The 20,254-nt window shown below is 43.8% G+C and overlaps 3 protein-coding genes across 11 annotated transcripts in view; 1 reads left to right on the forward strand and 2 right to left on the reverse strand.

Annotated features, from left to right (window-relative positions):
• The window catches only part of LOC139572878 (palmitoyltransferase ZDHHC3-A-like), a 32,084-nt gene extending 19,238 nt beyond the window's left edge, over window positions 1–12,846 (reverse strand). For 2 of the 7 annotated variants that reach the window (XM_071395708.1, XM_071395716.1), the window contains exons 1-5: window positions 12,343–12,555; window positions 8,795–8,856; window positions 5,295–5,390; window positions 4,328–4,514; window positions 2,611–2,735 (exon numbers count right to left, since the gene is read on the reverse strand). In XM_071395708.1, the coding sequence (XP_071251809.1) occupies window positions 2,611–2,735; window positions 4,328–4,514; window positions 5,295–5,390; window positions 8,795–8,814 (428 nt within the window). In that variant the 5' untranslated portion in view covers window positions 8,815–8,856; window positions 12,343–12,555. Of the gene's footprint in view, window positions 1–2,610; window positions 2,736–4,327; window positions 4,515–5,294; window positions 5,391–8,794; window positions 8,857–11,797; window positions 11,967–12,308; window positions 12,556–12,643 lie in introns of those variants that run through there. The other 5 variants (XM_071395713.1, XM_071395709.1, XM_071395715.1 and 2 more) reach the window with 5 other exon arrangements.
• The window catches only part of LOC139572879 (palmitoyltransferase ZDHHC3-A-like), a 255,214-nt gene that overhangs the window by 19,238 nt on the left and 215,722 nt on the right, over window positions 1–20,254 (reverse strand). The gene's annotated exons all lie outside the window — the stretch shown is intronic.
• The window catches only part of LOC139572876 (lysophosphatidylcholine acyltransferase 1), a 280,718-nt gene continuing 280,148 nt past the window's right edge, over window positions 19,685–20,254 (forward strand). For 2 of the 3 annotated variants that reach the window (XR_011674508.1, XM_071395705.1), the window contains exon 1: window positions 19,686–20,197. Coding sequence is in view for 2 of the 3 variants with exons in the window: in XM_071395705.1 (XP_071251806.1) it covers window positions 20,078–20,197 (120 nt within the window). In the remaining variant the exon portion in view is untranslated. Of the gene's footprint in view, window positions 20,198–20,254 lie in introns of all 3 variants that reach the window. The other variant, XM_071395706.1, reaches the window with a different exon arrangement.

The following is a 20,254-nucleotide window of genomic DNA, read 5'->3' on the forward strand; positions in this document are numbered from 1 at the left end:
GTTCTCTGGGACAGTGTTAGTCAGGGTTACCCTACCTGCAGTGTTCTCTGGGACAGTGTTAGTCAGGGTTACCCTACCTGCAGTGTTCTCTGGGACAGTGTTAGTCAGGGTTACCCTACTGTCAGTGTTCTTTGGACAGTGTTAGTCAGGGTTACCCTACCTGCAGTGTCCTCTGGGACAGTGTTAGTCAGGGTTACCCTACCTGCAGTGTCCTCTGGGACAGTGTTAGTCAGGGTCACCCTACCTGCAGTGTCCTCTGGGACAGTGTTAGTCAGGGTTACCCTACCTGCAGTGTCCTCTGGGACAGTGTTAGTCAGGGTCACCCTACCTGCAGTGTTCTCTGGGACAGTGTTAGTCAGGGTTACCCTACCTGCAGTGTTCTCTGGGACAGTGTTAGTCAGGGTTACCCTACCTGCAGTGTTCTCTGGGACAGTGTTAGTCAGGGTTACCCTACCTGCAGTGTTCTCTGGGACAGTGTTAGTCAGGGTTACCCTACCTGCAGTGTTCTCTGGGACAGTGTTAGTCAGGGTTACCCTACCTGCAGTGTCCTCTGGGACAGTGTTAGTCAGGGTTACCCTACCTGCAGTGTCCTCTGGGACAGTGTTAGTCAGGGTTACCCTACCTGCAGTGTCCTCTGGGACAGTGTTAGTCAGGGTTACCCTACCTGCAGTGTCCTCTGGGACAGTGTTAGTCAGGGTTACCCTACCTGCAGTGTTCTCTGGGACAGTGTTAGTCAGCGTTTCCCTACCTGCAGTGTCCTCTGGGACAGTGTTAGTCAGCGTTTCCCTACCTGCAGTGTCCTCTGGGACAGTGTTAGTCAGGGTTACCCTACCTGCAGTGTTCTCTGGGACAGTGTTAGTAAGGTTTACCCTACCTGCAGTGTTCTCTGGGACAGTGTTAGTCAGGGTTACCCTACCTGCAGTGTTCTCTGGACAGTGTTAGTCAGGGTTACCCTACCTGCAGTGTTCTCTGGGACAGTGTTAGTAAGGGTTACCCTACCTGCAGTGTTCTCTGGGACAGTGTTAGTAAGGGTTACCCTACCTGCAGTGTCCTCTGGGACAGTGTTAGTCAGGGTTACCCTACCTGCAGTGTCCTCTGGGACAGTGTTAGTCAGGGTTACCCTACCTGCAGTGTTCTCTGGGACAGTGTTAGTCAGGGTTACCCTACCTGCAGTGTCCTCTGGGACAGTGTTAGTCAGGGTTACCCTACCTGCAGTGTTCTCTGGGACAGTGTTAGTCAGGGTTACCCTACCTGCAGTGTTCTCTGGGACAGTGTTAGTCAGGGTTACCCTACCTGCAGTGTTCTCTGGGACAGTGTTAGTCAGGGTTACCCTACCTGCAGTGTTCTCTGGGACAGTGTTAGTCAGGGTTACTCTACCTGCAGTGTTCTCTGGGACAGTGTTAGTCAGGGTTACCCTACCTGCAGTGTTCTCTGGGACAGTGTTAGTCAGGGTTACCCTACCTGCAGTGTTCTCTGGGACCGTGTTAGTCAGGGTTACCCTACCTGCAGTGTTCTCTGGGACAGTGTTAGTCAGGGTTACTCTACCTGCAGTGTTCTCTGGACAGTGTTAGTCAGGGTTACCCTACCTGCAGTGTTCTCTGGGACAGTGTTAGTAAGGGTTACCCTACCTGCAGTGTTCTCTGGGACAGTGTTAGTCAGGGTTACCCTACCTGCAGTGTTCTCTGGACAGTGTTAGTCAGGGTTACCCTACCTGCAGTGTTCTCTGGGACAGTGTTAGTAAGGGTTACCCTACCTGCAGTGTTCTCTGGGACAGTGTTAGTAAGGGTTACCCTACCTGCAGTGTCCTCTGGGACAGTGTTAGTCAGGGTTACCCTACCTGCAGTGTCCTCTGGGACAGTGTTAGTCAGGGTTACCCTACCTGCAGTGTTCTCTGGGACAGTGTTAGTCAGGGTTACCCTACCTGCAGTGTCCTCTGGGACAGTGTTAGTCAGGGTTACCCTACCTGCAGTGTTCTCTGGGACAGTGTTAGTCAGGGTTACCCTACCTGCAGTGTTCTCTGGGACAGTGTTAGTCAGGGTTACCCTACCTGCAGTGTTCTCTGGGACAGTGTTAGTCAGGGTTACCCTACCTGCAGTGTTCTCTGGGACAGTGTTAGTCAGGGTTACTCTACCTGCAGTGTTCTCTGGGACAGTGTTAGTCAGGGTTACCCTACCTGCAGTGTTCTCTGGGACAGTGTTAGTCAGGGTTACCCTACCTGCAGTGTTCTCTGGGACCGTGTTAGTCAGGGTTACCCTACCTGCAGTGTTCTCTGGGACAGTGTTAGTCAGGGTTACCCTACCTGCAGTGTTCTCTGGGACAGTGTTAGTCAGGGTTACCCTACCTGCAGTGTCTTCTGGGACAGTGTTAGTCAGGGTTACCCTACCTGCAGTGTTCTCTGGGACAGTGTTAGTCAGGGTTACCCTACCTGCAGTGTTCTCTGGGACCGTGTTAGTCAGGGTTACCCTACCTGCAGTGTTCTCTGGGACAGTGTTAGTCAGGGTTACCCTACCTGCAGTGTTCTCTGGGACAGTGTTAGTCAGGGTTACCCTACCTGCAGTGTCCTCTGGACAGTGTTAGTCAGGGTCAAAGAGATGTACTGGGTCACCCTACCTGCAGTGATGTGCCCGGTCAGGCTTGATGCTGCAGCACTTGGGACACTTATAGACCACCTGTCCCGGCTTCAGCTGGAGACTCTCGATGTACTCTTTAGTGGCGTTCCCTGTTGGCACTGCTCCCTATAGGACAGACAGAGAGCAATGAGTTGACATGATAACTTATCATGACTCGCCTGTTGGCGCAACAAAATGGGGTCTACTGTTGCAGTGGTCAGGCAGTGTTATAGAATATTGATGTGCTTTAAGTTGAAGATGGCGCATTACTGTATTGGCTGCAGGTCTTGCGAGCTCTGATCCAACTTTGCTATTTTGTGATTTTTTTTACTTATGATCGACAAGAACTTTTGAACATCAGATCGGCAGTTACTAATCTCAATTCCGGCTTCAACATCGACTCATCTGCCCTGGGATATTTGTGTAATTCCGACCCAATTTTCAGGCTATCCAAGAGAAAACGCAGGCAAAAAGAGGCAGGAGAAGGGAGCACTCGCGAGATTAAAGCGAATAGAAAACTAGCCACCTCTGACGTCCGATTGTGGATTTGCTATCAACAGGACTCTCGTAACCGCACTATTCTAGGCTTTTCTGAAACTTCCGGACAAGATAACAACACACAAGGTTTAGGGTTTAGTGAATGATTTGTCCCAAATACAATAATTTAAGTTTTTGAAATATTTAGGACGAACTTATTTCTTGCCACCCATTCTGAAACTGCAGCTCTTTAAGTGTTGCAGTCATTTCAGTTTCTGTAGTAGCTGACGTGTATAGTCATCTGCATACATTGACACACTGGCTCTACTCAAAGCCAGTGACATGTCGTTAGTAAAGATTGAAAAGGTCAGGGGCCTAAACAGCTGCCCTGGGGAACTCCTGATTCCATCTGGATTCTGTTGGAGAGGCTTCCATTAAAGAACACCCTCTGTGTTCTGTTAGATAGGTAACTCTTTATCCACATTATAGCAGGGGGTGTAAAGCCATAACACATAGGTTTTTCCAGCAGCTGGCCCTGGAACGGACCCTGTATATAGCTAGCTAACTTTCTCGTGTTCTTCTCAATTCTATTTCTCATGTTTTGTTTTTTAGTACTACTGCATTGTTGGGAAAGAGTCAGCAAGAAAAGGCATTTAACAGTACAATTGACAATAACAACGAGATATGTGTAAGTAAGGTCGTGTTCAGTTGGGCACAAAACAGGAGGAAACGTTTTGAAACGAATAGAGGCAATCACTACCTGAACTTATCCCAACAACAACAAAACTCTCCTTTTCCTTTAACTGTTTCAAAACGTTTTGCTACGTACGGTGTTGTTCCCAACTGAACACAACACCAGCATGTCAAGTTTACAGAGCCCAGTGTCCTACGTTTACGGGGCCCAGTGTCCTACGTTTACGGAGCCCAGTGTCCTACGTTTACGGAGCCCAGTGTCCTACGTTTACGGAGCCCAGTGTCCTACGTTTACGGAGCCCAGTGTCCTACGTTTACGGAGCCCAGTGTCCTACGTTTACGGAGCCCAGTGTCCTACGTTTACGGAGCCCAGTGTCCTACGTTTACGGAGCCCAGTGTCCTACGTTTACGGAGCCCAGTGTCCTACGTTTACGGAGCCCAGTGTCCTACGTTTACGGAGCCCAGTGTCCTACGTTTACAGGGCCCAGTGTCATGTGTAAAGTGTACAGTCAGAGCAGTGTATAGTGTGTTCAGCGTCAACAACTCACCGGGTCGGTGCACATGGCCCTGAAGTGAGAGGCGAGAGCCAGGAAGGCCAGAGTGTTGAACACAGTCCCGTTGACTAAGCTATAGGTCAGGTTTTTAGAAGGCAACAGCATGACGAAGAGCACGACAAACTCAGCATAGAACACCAACATCCAGGTGATGACCCCACACACGATGCCACACGCGTCCCTGAATGAATGAATGAATCAAATCATTTTAATACACACATTTAAAAAATATATAAAAAAAAAAATACATAAAGTTGCCTCAGCTATTTGAGTAAAAAAAATAAAAAATACATACATTGAAATATATAATTCATAATTTTTTATTGAAGTCAGCTGACTCATTTCCTTTCAGGTGCTCGTTATCACCAGGTGGGCAGCTAGAATGAACAGCCTGGGTAAGACTGGGTAAGACTTACTGGGTAAGACTGGGTAAGACTTACTGGGTAAGACTGGGTAAGACTTACTGGGTAAGACTTACTGGGTAAGATGTGTTGTGCACTGAGCACTTCAAAAAAGGTACTTCACATTCAAAACAAAAATCAGAAAATACAGACAATATAAGGCCTATATACAAATACATAAATCACCTAGACAAGATCCAGGTCAGTGATCCAATGATCTTCCATGACCTCTCATTACAAAGACTAGGGGTTTCTGGAAGATTCCTGGAATTAGGTTGAAATAAGCAGGAAATCCAGGAATCCTCCAACCTGGGGATTTGTGGAAAACTTGGGAAAGTTATCAGAATGTATTTGTACCCATTCAATGCACGCTAACGCGACGGTCTAGCAACCCAAACGTTGCATTATGGACAACTTTGGTTCCCATGTGGCTCAGTTGGTAGAGCATGCCACTAGCAAAACCAGGGTTGTGGGTTCGAGTCCCACGGAGGACCAGTGCGAAAACGTAAGTCACTCTGGATAAGAGCATCTGCTAAAACATGTGAATCTAACTCGTCTACCTGATAAACCACATGCTGCTGGGGATGTGCTGGGAGACGGGGACGCACGGCTGCTCAGTCTGCAGGCAGGCAGCCTGCCTCTCCACGTCCCTACACCTGAAACAACAACACGTTATTCATACCTGCTGTACCAAATACATCTTGCTTTACACACATGGATCTTTCTAGAAAATAATGAGACCATTGAGATCAAATGTTTTTGATGGTTTGAAACTAAAATTAAACATATGATTTGAATGCAGTTCCACATGTATACTTAGAGGAATAGAAGTGAAAATAAACAAATTGGCCCATAACTCCACCTATACAACAGGACTAGGACTATACATTCTTTAAAATCAGGGTTCATAGACATTTGGCAAGTCAAATTCAAGGACTTTTTTTTTAAAGCACCTCATTGTAAATTTTCAAGGACCTCAATGTTATACAATTGTATAATTGTACACAGGGCCTAATATAAACCCAGCAAAAAAAAAAGAAACGTCCTCTCACTGTCAACTGCGTTTATTTTCAGCAAACTTAACATGTGTAAATATTTTTATGAACATAACAAGATTCAACAACTGAGACATAAACTGAACAAGTTCCACAGACATGTGACTAACAGAAATTGAATAATGTGTCCCTGAACAAAGGGGTCAAAATCAAAAGTAAGTCAGTATCTGGCGTGGCCACCAGCTGCATTAAGTACTGCAGTGCATCTCCTCCTCATGGACTGCACCAGATTTGCCAGTTCTTGCTTTGAGATGTTACCCCACTCTTCCACCAAAGCACCTGCAAGTTCCCGGACATTTCTGGGGGGGAATGGCCCTATTCCTCACCCTCCGATCCAACAGGTCCCAGACGTGCTCAATGGGATTGAGATCCGGGCTCTTCGCTGGCCATGGCAGAACACTGACATTCCTGTCTTGCAGGATATCACATACAGAACGAACAGTATGGCTGGTGGCATTGTCATGCTGGAGGGTCATGTCAGGATGAGCCTGCAGGAAGGGTACCACATGAGGGAGGAGGATGTCTTCCCTGTAACACACAGTGTTGAGATTGCCTAAAATGACAACAAGCTCAGTCCGATGATGCTGTGACACACCACCCCAGACCATTACGGACCCTCCACCTCCAAATCGATCCCGCTCCAGAATACAGGCCTCGGTGTAACGCTCATTCCTGACAATAAACGCGAATCCGACCGTGAGACAAAACCATGACTCCTCAGTGAAGAGCACTTTTTGCCAGTCCTGTCTGGTCCAGCGACGGTGGGTTTGTGCCCATAGGCGACGTTGTTGCCGGTGATGTCTGGTGAGGATCTGCCTTACAACAGGCCTACAAGCCCTCAGTCCAGCCTCTCTCAGCCTATTGCGGACAGTCTGAGCACTGATGGAGGGATTGTGCATTCCTGGTGTAACTTGGGCAGCTGTTGTTGCCATCCTGTACCTGTCCCGCAGGTGTGATGTTCGGATGTACTGATCCTGTGCAGGTGTTGTTACACGTGGTCTGCCACTGCGAGGACAATCAGCTGTCCGTCCTCTCTCCCTGTCTTAGGCGTCTCACAGGACATTGCAATTTATTGCCGTGGCCACATCTGCAGTCCTCATGCCTCCTTGCAGCATGCCTAAGGCACGATCACACAGATGAGCAGAGACCCTGGGCATCTTTCTTTTGGTGTTTTTCAGTCAGTAGAAAGGCCTCTTTAGTGTCCTAAGTTTATAGGACCTTAATAACTGTGACCTTAATAGCATACTGTCTGTAAGCTGTTAGTGTCTTAACGACCGTTCCACAGCTGCATGTTCATTAATTGTTTATGGTTCAATGAACAAGCATGGGAAATAGTGTTTAAACCCTTTACAATGAAGATCTGTGATGTTTTTTATTTTTATTTTTACAAATTACCTTTGAAAGACGGGGTCCTGAAAAAGAGACGTTTCTTTTTCTGTTGAGTTTAGAATCCCCCCCCCCCCCCCCCAAGAAAAACATGCAAAACATGTAAAAACCAAGACTAAGAATAATGAATTGTTTAGGCCTTGATATTCAAATTATTATTACATTTAGGGGGCTCCTGAGTGGCGCAGCGGTCTAAGGCACTGCATCTCAGTGCTAGAGGCGTCACTACAGACCCTGGTTCAGCGGTCTAAGGCACTGCATCTCAGTGCTAGAGGCATCACTACAGACCCTGGTTCAGCGGTCTAAGGCACTGCATCTCAGTGCTAGAGGCGTCACTACAGACCCTGGTTCAGCGGTCTAAGGCACTGCATCTCAGTGCTAGAGGAGTCACTACAGACCCTGGTTCAGCGGTCTAAGACACTGCATCTCAGTGCTAGAGGAGTCACTACAGACCCTGGTTCAGCGGTCTAAGGCACTGCATCTCAGTGCTAGAGGCGTCACTACAGACCCTGGTTCAGCGGTCTAAGACACTGCATCTCAGTGCTAGAGGCGTCACTACAGACCCTGGTTCAGCGGTCTAAGACACTGCATCGCAGTGCTAGAGGCGTCACTACAGACCCTGGTTCAGCGGTCTAAGGCACTGCATCTCAGTGCTAGAGGCGTCACTACAGACCCTGGTTCAGCGGTCTAAGACACTGCATCGCAGTGCTAGAGGCGTCACTACAGACCCTGGTTCAGCGGTCTAAGGCACTGCATCTCAGTGCTAGAGGCGTCACTACAGACCCTGGTTCAGTGGTCTAAGGCACTGCATCTCAGTGCTAGAGGCATCACTACAGACCCTGGTTCAGCAGTCTAAGGCACTGCATCTCAGTGCTAGAGGCATCACTACAGACCCTGGTTCAGCAGTCTAAGGCACTGCATCTCAGTGCTAGAGGCATCACTACAGACCCTGGTTCAGCGGTCTAAGGCACTGCATCTCAGTGCTAGAGGCATCACTACAGACCCTGGTTCGATTCCAAGCTCTCACACAACCGGGGTTCATGCTTAGTGTCTAATTTAACTGGTTAATGTATGATATAAACAACACTATAACACTGCTATAAATGCATGGACAGAAAGTCATGTTTCATGTCACATGATTTTGGACAACTCCATCAAGATACCAACCATGATAAAGGGTTAATCAACTCATGAATTGAATTTAATATAGCTACGATCCCCCCATATATTTGTATTTATTTAACTAGGCAAGTCAGTTGAGAACAAATTCTTACTTACTTTGAGGGCCTACCCCGGCCAAACCACTAACCCAGACGACGCTGAACAAATTCTGCGCCGCCCTATGGGACTCCCAATCATAGCCGGTTGTGATACAGCCTGGAATCAAACCAGGGTCTGTAGTGACGCTTCTAGCACTGAGATGCAGTGCCTTAGACCGCTGTGCACACTCAGGGAGTGCTATCATCTTAATGTAATGACATGAAAACAATTGGCAGATTATTATCAATGACTGATCAACAGCTGTAACAAGTTGTCCAGTGTAGGAAATCCTCACTGGTACCCTAGCTTCTAGAAAGACACCACATTCACTCAGGCCCCTTGTAGTCACACAAACAGACCTGTGCACCGGGCTCTTCATCGTACAGACTCAGGATGGGGCCTGCCTCACAGTCCCCGCATGCTGTGGGCAGAAAGGGAAGAAGAAGTGGTACGACTGTGAGCAAATAGTGGCACATTCAGTGTACACTTCAGTAGAGATACAATACTGTACATTTACTCCATAATGACAAAGTGAAAACATGTTCTTACAAAAAAAAAAATGGCACATTTAATTGATAATGAAAATACAGAAATGTCTCATTTACATACGTATTTACAACCGAGTCAATACATGTTAGAATCCCCTTTGGCAGCGATTACAGCTGTGAGTCTTTCTGGGCTTAAGTCTAAGAGCTTTGCACACCTGGATTGTACAATATTTGCACATCATTCTTTTCAAAATTCTTCAAGTTCTGTCAAGTTGGTTGTTGATCATTGCGAGACAGCCATTTAAGTCAGATTGAAGCCGATTTAAGTCAAAACTAACAAGCCTACTCAGGAACATTCAATGTCGTTGTGGTAAGCTACTCCAGTGTAGATTTGGTCTTGTTTTTAGGTTATTGTACTGCTGAAAGGTGAATTTGTCTCTGAGTGTCTTGGAACGCAGACTGAACCAGGTTTTCCTCTAGGATTTTGTCTGTGCTTAGCTCTGTTCCAATGCTTTTTATCCTAAAAAACTCCCTAGTCCTTGCCGATGACAAGCACACCAATAACATGACACATGATGCAGCCGCCACCATGCTTGAAAATATGGAGTGGTACTCAGCAATGTGTCATTTATTTATTTAACTAGGTAAGTCAGTTAAGAACAAATTCTTATCGACAATGACGGACTACCAAAAGGCCTCATTGCGGGGACGGGGGCTGGGATTAAAAATAAAGAAATATATAAATATAGGACAAAACACACATCACGACAAGAGAGACAACACTACATAAAGAGACCTAAGACAACACAGTAAAGGCACAAACACAGCATGGTAGTGTAACAGTATAACTTTAAACCGTCCCCTCGCCCCGACACGGGCGCGAACCAGGGACCCTCTGCACACATCGACAACAGTCACCCACGAAGCGTCGTTACCCATCGCTCCACAAAAGCCACGGCCCTTGCAGAGCAAGGGGAAACCCTACTTAAGTCTCAGAGCAAGTGACGTAACTGATTGAAACGCTACTAGCGCGTACCCGCTAACTAGCTAGCCATTTCACATCCGTTACAGTAGCAGCACAAAACATTGGGCACAGACAACAGCACAAATGGCAAAAAGGTAGAGACAACAATACATCACGCAAAGCAGCCACAACTGTCAGTAAGAGTGTCCATGAATGAGTCTTTGAATGAAGAGATGTAGATAAAACTGTCCAGTTTGAGTGTTTGTTGCAGATCGTTCCAGTCGCTAGCTGCAGCTAACTGAAAAGAGGAGCGACCCAGGGATGTGTGTGCTTTGGGGACCTTTAACAGAATGTGACTGGCAGAACGGGTGTTGTATGTGGAGGATGAGGGCTGCAGTAGACATCTCAGATAGGGGGGAGTGAGGCCTTAGAGGGTTTTATAAATAAGCATCAACCAGTGGGTCTTGAGATGGGTATACAGAGATGACCAGTTTACAGAGGAGTATAGAGTGCAGTGAAGTGTCCTATGAGGAGCATTGGTGGCAAATCTGATATTGGATTTGCCCACAACATAACCCTTTGTATTCAGGACAAAAAGTTAATTGCTTTGCCACAATTTTTGCAGTATTACTTTAGTGCCTTGTTGGAAACAGGATGCATATTTAGGAAGATTCTTATTCCGTACAGGCTTCCTTCCTTTCATATTTCTTAACTACAATGTTGTTCATCCATCCTCAGTTTATCACAGCCATTAAACTCTAACTGTTTTAAAGTGACCATTGTCGTCATGGTGAAATCCCTGAGTGGTTTCCTTCCTCTCCGGCAACTGAGTTAGGAAGGACGCCTGTATCTTTGTAGTGACTGGGTGTATTGATACACCATCCAAAGTGTAATTAATAACTTCACCATGCTCAAAGGGATATTCAATGTCTGCTATTTTTTACTCATCTACCAACATTTGCCCTTTTTTGTGAGGCATTGGAAAACCTCCCTGGTCTTTGTTGTTGAATCTGTGTTTGAAATTCACTGCTCGACTGAGGGACCTTACAGATAATTGTATGTGTGGGGCACAGAGATGAGGAAGTCATTCAAAAATCATGTTAAACACTATTATTGCACACAGAGTGAGTCCATGCAACTTATGTGACTTGTTAAGCATATGTTTTACTTGTAAACATATTTAAGCTTACCATAACAAAGGGTTGAATACTTGACTCAAGACTTTTCAGCTTTTTAAAAAACAATTTGACTGACATTATGGGGTATTTTGTGTAAGTCAGCGCCACAAAATCTCAATTTAATCCATTTAAAATTCAAACTAACAACAAAAATGTGGAAAAAGTCAAGGGGTGTGAATACTTTCTGAAGGCTCTTTATCTACAGTACCTAATGTCAATCCAACTACTAGCCTAATATGCTGTTAGTGGAAACATTGAAAACATTAGCCAAGATGGAAAATCCACCAGGAAAAAAAACAAGTGAGCCTTGAGAACAGAAAAATGATTGTTCTGTGTGTCAGATATCTACTCAAGCGTGTCCAAGCGCACACAATCACCTTATGGCAAAATACTGTACGCAGCACAGTGTTTGTTTGCATTCAAATGGGACCTCATTTCCAATATAGTACACTACTTTTATCCAGAGCTCTATAGGCTGTGATAAATAAAAAATAGTGCACTAAATAGGGAATAGTTTGCCCTTTGGGACGCAATCCTGACTCAGTAGTATCACGGCTCTATGTAAACGGAAATACTGCTGTGCTGGTTGAGCATTACCCCTCACTGTGATGCCAATGACAAATACGACCAGAGGATAAACGGACACCAGGACCTCTGAGTTCGGTGTCATTTTCTGACGAAAGAGTGTGCCTGCTAGTTACCTAATAATACAACTTATTTATACAAACATACCGTATTAGCTGCTACACACAGCTGTGATTAGATCACTGGAGTTGATGGGGACCATGGGGTGATGGTGAAAAAACCAGGGTAAGGGCATCACTGTCGCAATATTGTAGCTGGCTGGCCTGTGCAGAATGTCCCACGACTCTCACACCCACATGATTTAACCATCATGCTGCTAAAAGACGCGACAGTTTGTTGGAAAGACGAACTAGCCACTAGCTAACGTTACAAGCCAGCTGTTTTGCAAGCTACGTTAATGTTTTTAACTAACTGGCTAGTTATGTGGGTTAGTTTGCGGTTTCTTGACTAACGTAGCTAACGCGTTAGATAGCTAACGATATGTAAACAGATAGCTTGCCATTTACCATTGTTATTTAACTACATATCAGATAATATTAACTAACAGCTGGTAGCTAACCGTGTAAACAAATAATACTGGCTGTAGTTAGCTAATTAGCTAGCCATCTCACTACCTGGCTGGCTAGATGAAAACGCGAGCTAGCCAACGTTAGCTTACCTAGATAGCCAACGTTGACTAGTAGCTCATTTACCTGTCTTCACATAGACTTGCCAGGCTGTGAGACTCCAGGAACGAACTTTCTTAAAATGATCTGAAAACAAACTATGTTTAGATCAGCTAAATCTCGTACAAATAGACATGAATGACTCCTGGTGAATCCCGCAGCGCTCGTCAAGCCGAACCCCAGCGGAGGAACGCTCAACACCGATCTGACACCGAGGCGGAGGAACGCTCAACACCGATCTGACACCGAGGCGGAGTCACTACTGACTCAACATTGAGTCACCATCAGTTGAGTCTTTGTAAAAAATGTCCGTTTTGAAAACGCTTACCTGTACCTGTTTTTGTCCTGTACAACTGTGGTGCTGAAATGTATACTTAAAATAAAAAACTTTATCGAATACAACCACCGACTTCCTAATATGTGTTGCGCATTCTACATAAACATGAACTTCAATTGGCACATTCACGCTGAGTTGAGCAACATAAATGAAGGGGAAAAAATCGGTGGTTGTATTACGAGAGGTGTTGGAAGAAGTCACGTCCTCCCAGTCCGGTGGCCAGGCGTAGGAACGGTTATGGAAAAGTAGTGAGATGAGAGGCTGTTTTGGTTTTATGGGCGCAGGGTTAGAGGGTTGTGCAAAGACATTTATTTTTTTTCGTGCACATTTCCCTTTTAATTGAAATATGTTTAAACAATAAGGTGGAATTATTAACATTCTGAACTGAGAAAGGCAGCAATACACAAATAAGCCTCAAGTCTGCCGGAAATTCACACGAAGAAGAAGAAGTGGCGCTAGCCAATGGCTGAAGCGAAAGTTCTGTTCCGCTGATCTGTAGGCGGTGGTCGTTTTTACCCCGCTTCTCGTGGCTTGTTTGGTATTTTACTTTTACAGTATAATGTACTGTACTCTACTGTATTGTACTGTACTGTACTGTGCTGTACTGTGATGTCCTCCAAACTTGTGAAACATAGATGTCAATGATTGGTTCAGATTTGGTCTAGTCCGAACCAACCAAATGTGGTCTTGTTTGTGGATGGAGCTAATTAGAATAATAGCCAGTGTGTAGAATAATACCCAAATATTCCAAAGGAGGATGTTGCATATTTCTACCTGTTCAGGATACCTCACCGTGAAGAGATAGATAGTCATATGCATAGTTATGCATTTCTGTATAGTAAAGATCAGGGACCCATGATTTAATTATGTTACCGTAATTCTATTACCAGATGTAAATCCACTTCAATTACTGTAGTTCAATAACCAACATTTAAAAACAAAAAACAAATTCAAGGTAGGTGTCACGTTCTGCAGACATCTTTGAATCTTAATTCAGAGCAGATATTTAAAAACGTTTGGAAAACGTGGTAGAATAAAACAAATATTTGACCGTAATTGTTTTAACAAACGTTTGGATCTGCACAGTTCTTCCAGTAACTGTTTTTGTGAAATTTCCTGTGTAAATTGTCCAAAGTAGTCCTTGTGCATAGAGTTGTAATGGTTTGTTCAACTTTGAAATTCATGTTTTTTTGTTTGACATACATTTTTTTTAAAGTGAAAAATCTGAGTGGAAGTGTAGTTCCGTTACCGTGGAATTGCCCATTAAATCAAGCGCTGCTCACTTCTTTTAAATGTTTTTTTTTGAGACTGTGTTTATCGGTTTGGCGCTCGCTGGAAAGTTAACCATCCTTCAAATAAATATAGGCCTACTAGCACGACATGTTGGAACGTGGCCGCTGCACCTCTAACTTTGGAGGACGGAATGTCCTCCGGTGGGTTCACAAACTCTGCTGTACCCTGTTCATTCTGTGGTTGACTCCTGGTTGCAAACCTATGTAGTTTGATTGGAGTTGAAAAGGTATGGGGTTCTCTTCACTAAAGGTATGGGGTTCCAGCCTCTTAACTTGGGCCTCTTCACTAAAGGTATGGGTTTCAGGCCTCTTCACTAAATGTAAGGGTTTTAGGCCTCTTCACTAAATGTATGGTTTTAGGCCTCTTCACTAAAGGTATGGGTTTAGTCCACTTCACTAAAGGTATGGGTTTAGGCCTCTTCATTAAATGTATGGTTTTAGGCCTCTTAACTTGGGCCCCTTCACTAAAGGTATGGGTTTAGGCCCCTTCACTAAAGGTATGGGTTTCAGGCCTCTTCACTAAAGGTATGGGTTTTAGGCCTCTTCACTAAAGGTATGGGTTTTAGGCCTCTTCACTAAAGGTATGGGTTTAGGCCTCTTCACTAAAGGTATTGGTTTAGGCCTCTTCACTAAATGTAAGGGTTTTAGGCCTCTTCACTAAAGGTATGGGTTTTAGGCCTCTTCACTAAAGGTATGGGTTTAGGCCTCTTCACTAAATGTAAGGGTTTTAGGCCTCTTCACTAAAGGTATTGGTTTAGGCCTCTTCACTAAAGGTATGTGTTTTAGGCCTCTTCACTAAATGTAAGGGTTTTAGGCCTCTTCACTAAAGGTATGGGTTTAGGCCTCTTCACTAAAGGTATGTGTTTTAGGCCTCTTCACTAAATGTAAGGGTTTTAGGCCTCTTCACTAAAGGTATGGGTTTTAGGCCTCTTTACTAAAGGTATGGGTTTTAGGCCTCTTCACTAAAGGTATGGGTTTTAGGCCTCTTTACTAAAGGTATGGGTTTTAGGCCTCTTCACTAAAGGTATGGGTTTTAGGCCTCTTTACTAAAGGTATGGGTTTTAGGCCTCTTTACTAAAGGTATTGGTTTAGGCCTCTTCACTAAAGGTATGTGTTTTAGGCCTCTTCACTAAATGTATGTGTTTTAGGCCTCTTCACTAAAGGTAAGGGTTTTAGGCCTCTTCACTAAAGGTATGGGTTTTAGGCCTCTTTACTAAAGGTATGGGTTTTAGGCCTCTTTACTAAAGGTATGGGTTTAGTCCACTTCACTAAAGGTATGGGTTTAGGCCTCTTCACTAAAGGTATTGATTTAGGCCTCTTCATTAAAGGTATTGATTTAGGCCTCTTCACTAAAGGTAAGGGCTTTAGCTAGCTAGCGACTGGAATAAGCTGCAACAAACACTCAAACCGGACAGTTTTATCCCAATCTCTTCATTAAAAAGACTCAATCATGGACACTCAACTACTACAAACTTCCAAAAACAACTACTACAAACAACCCAAAACAGTTTATGAAACATACCACGAGATGGCGGCATTGAGTTGAGATGGGATTTTTGAAGCGTTTGTTCTTCTATATTCTAGATCGTTCTAGAAGTCACTCTAAATGCACACCACTTTTATAGTAGTGTGCACTTGAACCACAGGCGGATAGGTCGTATAAAAATAGATTTGAACACTGATTTTTAAAAACACAAAGAAAAAAATGCATGGATTGAGATCAGTGAATATGAAATACTAAGTAAATAACACTCCATTTTTGTGGGGTGGGGGGGGGGGGGGTTCTGCACCATTCAAAGACACTGATACAGAGTCCAACTATACTGAACAAAAATATAAACGCAACATGTAAAGTGTTGGTCCCATGTTTCATGACCTGACGTAAAATATCCCCAAAATGTTCCATTGGTACAAAAAGCTTTTTTTCTCCCATATTTTGTGCCCAAATTTGTTTACATTCCTGTTAGTGAGCATTTCTCCTTTACCAAGATAATCCATCCACCTGACAGGTGTGGCATATCAAGAAGTTGATTAAACAGCATGATCATTACACAGGTGCACCTTGTCCCGGGGGACAATAAAAGGCCACTCTAAAATGTGCAGTTTTGTCACACAACACAATGCCACAGATGTCTCAAGTTTTATGGGAGTGTGCAATTGGCATGCTGACTGCAGGAATGTCCACCAGTGCTATTGCCAGATAATTTAATGTTCATTTCTATACCATAAGCCGCCTCCAACATTGTTTTAGAGAAATTGACAGTACATCCAACCGGCCTCACAACCACAGACCACATGTAATCACACCAGCCCAGGACCTCCACATCCGGCTTCTTCACCTCCGTGATCATCTGAGACCAGCCAACGGACAGCTGATGAAACTGAGGAGTATTTCTGTCTGTAATAAATCCACTTTGTGGAGAAAAACTCATTCAGATTGGCTGGGCCTGACTCCCAAGTGGGTGGGCCAATGCCCTCCCAGGGCTGTGACTCTGCCCAGTGAAGTGAAATCGATAGATTAGAGCCTAATTTATTTATTTAAATGGACTGATTTCCCTATATGAACCGTAACTCAGTAAAAAAAAATGAAATTGTTCAGTAATAATATACGCCGACCAAATACTACACCAAACTATCCAAATGATTATTATATAATTATTGAACTGTACCATATTACAGTGAACAGATCCTCCACTCTCTGGAAATATCTGTAACTATGTTCGTTAGTGTAGTCTAATTGTCATGATGTCTCATTTCATCTCAGAAATTATATCAGTGTTGTCAAATGAGCATAAATCACTGTGATACGTTACGGTAACTCATTTCACTGGGATACGTTACGGTAACTCATTTCACTGTGATACGTTACGGTAACTAATTTCACTGTGATACGTTACGGTAACTAATTTCACTGTGATACGTTACGGTAACTCATTTCACTGTGATACGTTACGGTAACTCATTTCACTGTGATACGTTACGGTAACTAATTTCACTGTGATACGTTACGGTAACTCATTTCACTGTGATACGTTACGGTAACTCATTTCACTGTGATACGTTACGGTAACTAATTTCACTGTGATACGTTACGGTAACTCATTTCACTGTGATACGTTACGGTAACTCATTTCACTGTGATACGTTACGGTAACTAATTTCACTGTGATACGTTACGGTAACTCATTTCACTGTGATACGTTACGGTAACTCATTTCACTGTGATACGTTACGGTAACACATTTCACTGTGATACGTTACGGTAACTAATTTCACTGTGATACGTTACGGTAACTCATTTCACTGTGATACGTTACGGTAACTAATTTCACTGTGATACGTTACGGTAACTCATTTCACTGTGATACGTTACGGTAACTCATTTCACTGTGATACGTTACGGTAACTCATTTCACTGGGATACGTTACGGTAACTAATTTCACTGGGATACGTTACGGTAACTAATTTCACTGTGATACGTTACGGTAACTAATTTCACTGTGATACGTTACGGTAACTCATTTCACTGTGATACGTTACGGTAACTCATTTCACTGTGATACGTTACGGTAACTCATTTCACTGTGATACGTTACGGTAACTCATTCCACTGTGATACGTTACGGTAACTCATTCCACTGTGATACGTTACGGTAACTCATTTCACTGTGATACGTTACGGTAACTCATTTCACTGGGATACGTTACGGTAACTCATTTCACTGGGATACGTTACGGTAACTCATTCCACTGTGATACGTTACGGTAACTCATTTCACTGTGATACGTTACGGTAACTCATTTCACTGGGATACGTTACGGTAACTCATTTCACTGGGATACGTTACGGTAACTCATTTCACTGGGATACGTTACGGTAACTCATTTCACTGTGATACGTTACGGTAACTCATTTCACTGTGATACGTTACGGTAACTCATTTCACAGGTCTGGTATTTCACTTCATCTATTTAAATACAACAGCTGTAGGACCAGTTGTCAGCTATAGAGTAGTGGTGCAACTCCAACACACACACACACACACAGAGCCAGGCAACCATCTGAGGAACTGGTCTCTTCAGACCTGAGGCTGTTCTGTATTGATTCTGTCCATCCCAAGATAAAACTCACTAACTCCATGTCTCCCACTGTCTTAAGCAAGAAGCCATCGTCTAAACTGTAGTATTAACAGACATAGGATTCCTTCCTTGGATTCTAGGTGTATCTAACCTGTTGAAAGTTGAATACTAATTCATTTAATTTGAGTATGACAACGAACACATTCAACATTTTTAATAATATATGTTTTTTCCCCAAAGGAACAGTAGGCTAATCCAACCAGAATTTTAGAAGGATTGCCTTGTGAGTAAAGGCTAACTTCTTCAATGGTTATCTTCATCACCATCTAATGAAAGGATAGCTTGCTGGGTTCGAGTACCAAATGGCACCCTATCCCCTAGGGCCCTGGACCAAAGTAGTGCACTATATAGGGGATAGGGTGCGATTTGGGAATCAAACCCAAGACTTAAAGGTTCAATGCAGCTGTTTTTATCTCAATATCAAATCATTTCTGGTTAAAAAAACATAAAGTACCTTACTTTTATTGTTTATGAATTAAAATGGTAAAAAAGAAACAAAACTTACTTCATAGCAAAGAGCAATCTCTCAAACAAGAATTTAGCTAGGACTGTCTGGGTGTGGTCTGAGTGGGGGGGGGTGGGGGGGTATTTTAAAACAGGTCTTACACTAAATGGCTATTATCATCATTTTCACAATATTATTCCAACCTCAGTGTAAAATATACACTGACTGTAAAAAAACATTACGAACAACCTCCCCTGGGTTCACCTGGTCAGTCTATGTTAGCAGGTGTCTTAATATCTTCTACATGCGGTGTATATAAAAACACAGGAATATGACGTTTTTGACAGCACTGGGCCTTTAAATCAGTACTGATGCTTAATGATTGCGAGCATTTGCTATGTAGGCCTACAGCATGCAAAAACATACTGTACTGCTGCTACTGCATTAGCGGTCTGCAGAAGAGAGAGGGTCAATGAGAATGAAAGTCACCTGTTGCCATAGCAGCAAAACCAAAAGGACAGGTTTCCCATCTCTTCTACTGTTAGAGAACATAATTTGCCTGGTACAATGCTTCATGATTTGCATAAATAGCATCCTGAGAAAAAAAATCAGCAATATTGATACATTAAGCTCTTAGATTATTCGATTAGTAGTATGTTTGATTCCCAAGTGAAGAAATGTACCACGTCACAGACTACATTTTGACCTAGTGTGTTGATTTTAAAACACTTATTATATGGCACTGGACAAGACGTGTTATGTGCAAATTACTGATGAATAAATACCAAGGACTGAAACACCAATGCGTTTCATCAATAAAAAAGAAACAGACAAGCACCATAATAACGAATCACACAATTCCCGACTAATATAGAAGCGGCAGGTAGCTTCGACAATGGGGACCCTGGCTCTGACCCTCCTCGCTGCGAGTGTCTCAGGGGAAGTTCGTATATGCAACAAAAACCCATTTCTATTAAAGACTGTGTGTAACAGAACAAATATAAACACCACACACATTATTATAATGTTTTATAAACTCTGCAAACATTTAACAGTTTATAAACGTGTTATAAACACAGCAAAGATGTGAGAACACGTGTGGCTTCTTAGTTGGTAGCGTATGGCACTTGCAACGCCAGAGTTGTGGGTTCGAGTCCAACGGGGGGACCAGTACGAAGATATATGGACTCACTAGGTGTTAGGTCGCACTGGATAAGAGCGTCTGCTAAATGACTCAAATGTATATGTTTATCTTGAGTAAGTAAAGTGATTTCAATTTAGACTACTAGGCGCATGCGTTCTGAAGAAGCAGCCAGGAAGAAGCACTCCAGTTAGGCATTCTAGGTCCAACATCAGTACTGCGTACGAGGGAAGCTATCGCCCGACTTCAAATACATGATCCTTGGCTAATCCTCCAGCCTCTTGGGAACGAAGATAATAACCTGTGCCGGAATTAGCTAGACACAGACACGAAAACAATTACACAAGACAAAATTCGCTGCTGTCGCTTTTCCGATACAGGTTCCGTCCTCTCGGGTTCGTTGAGGATGAGGTTCCCGACCATCAGACGCTGTCCTGGGGAAGGAGATGGGAAGAAGGAACTCGCTCCACCATTTAGGAACCCCTTTGTACATGACTTGAGATTCACCCCGCTGGAAAAGGCAAAGGTAAGCGTAAAATATAACAACTGGTGCAACACGTACACCTGTTTAGTTTTTAAATCG

This window comes from Salvelinus alpinus, chromosome 4, assembly GCF_045679555.1.
Source record: "Salvelinus alpinus chromosome 4, SLU_Salpinus.1, whole genome shotgun sequence".
Taxonomy (NCBI): Eukaryota; Metazoa; Chordata; class Actinopteri; order Salmoniformes; family Salmonidae; genus Salvelinus; species Salvelinus alpinus.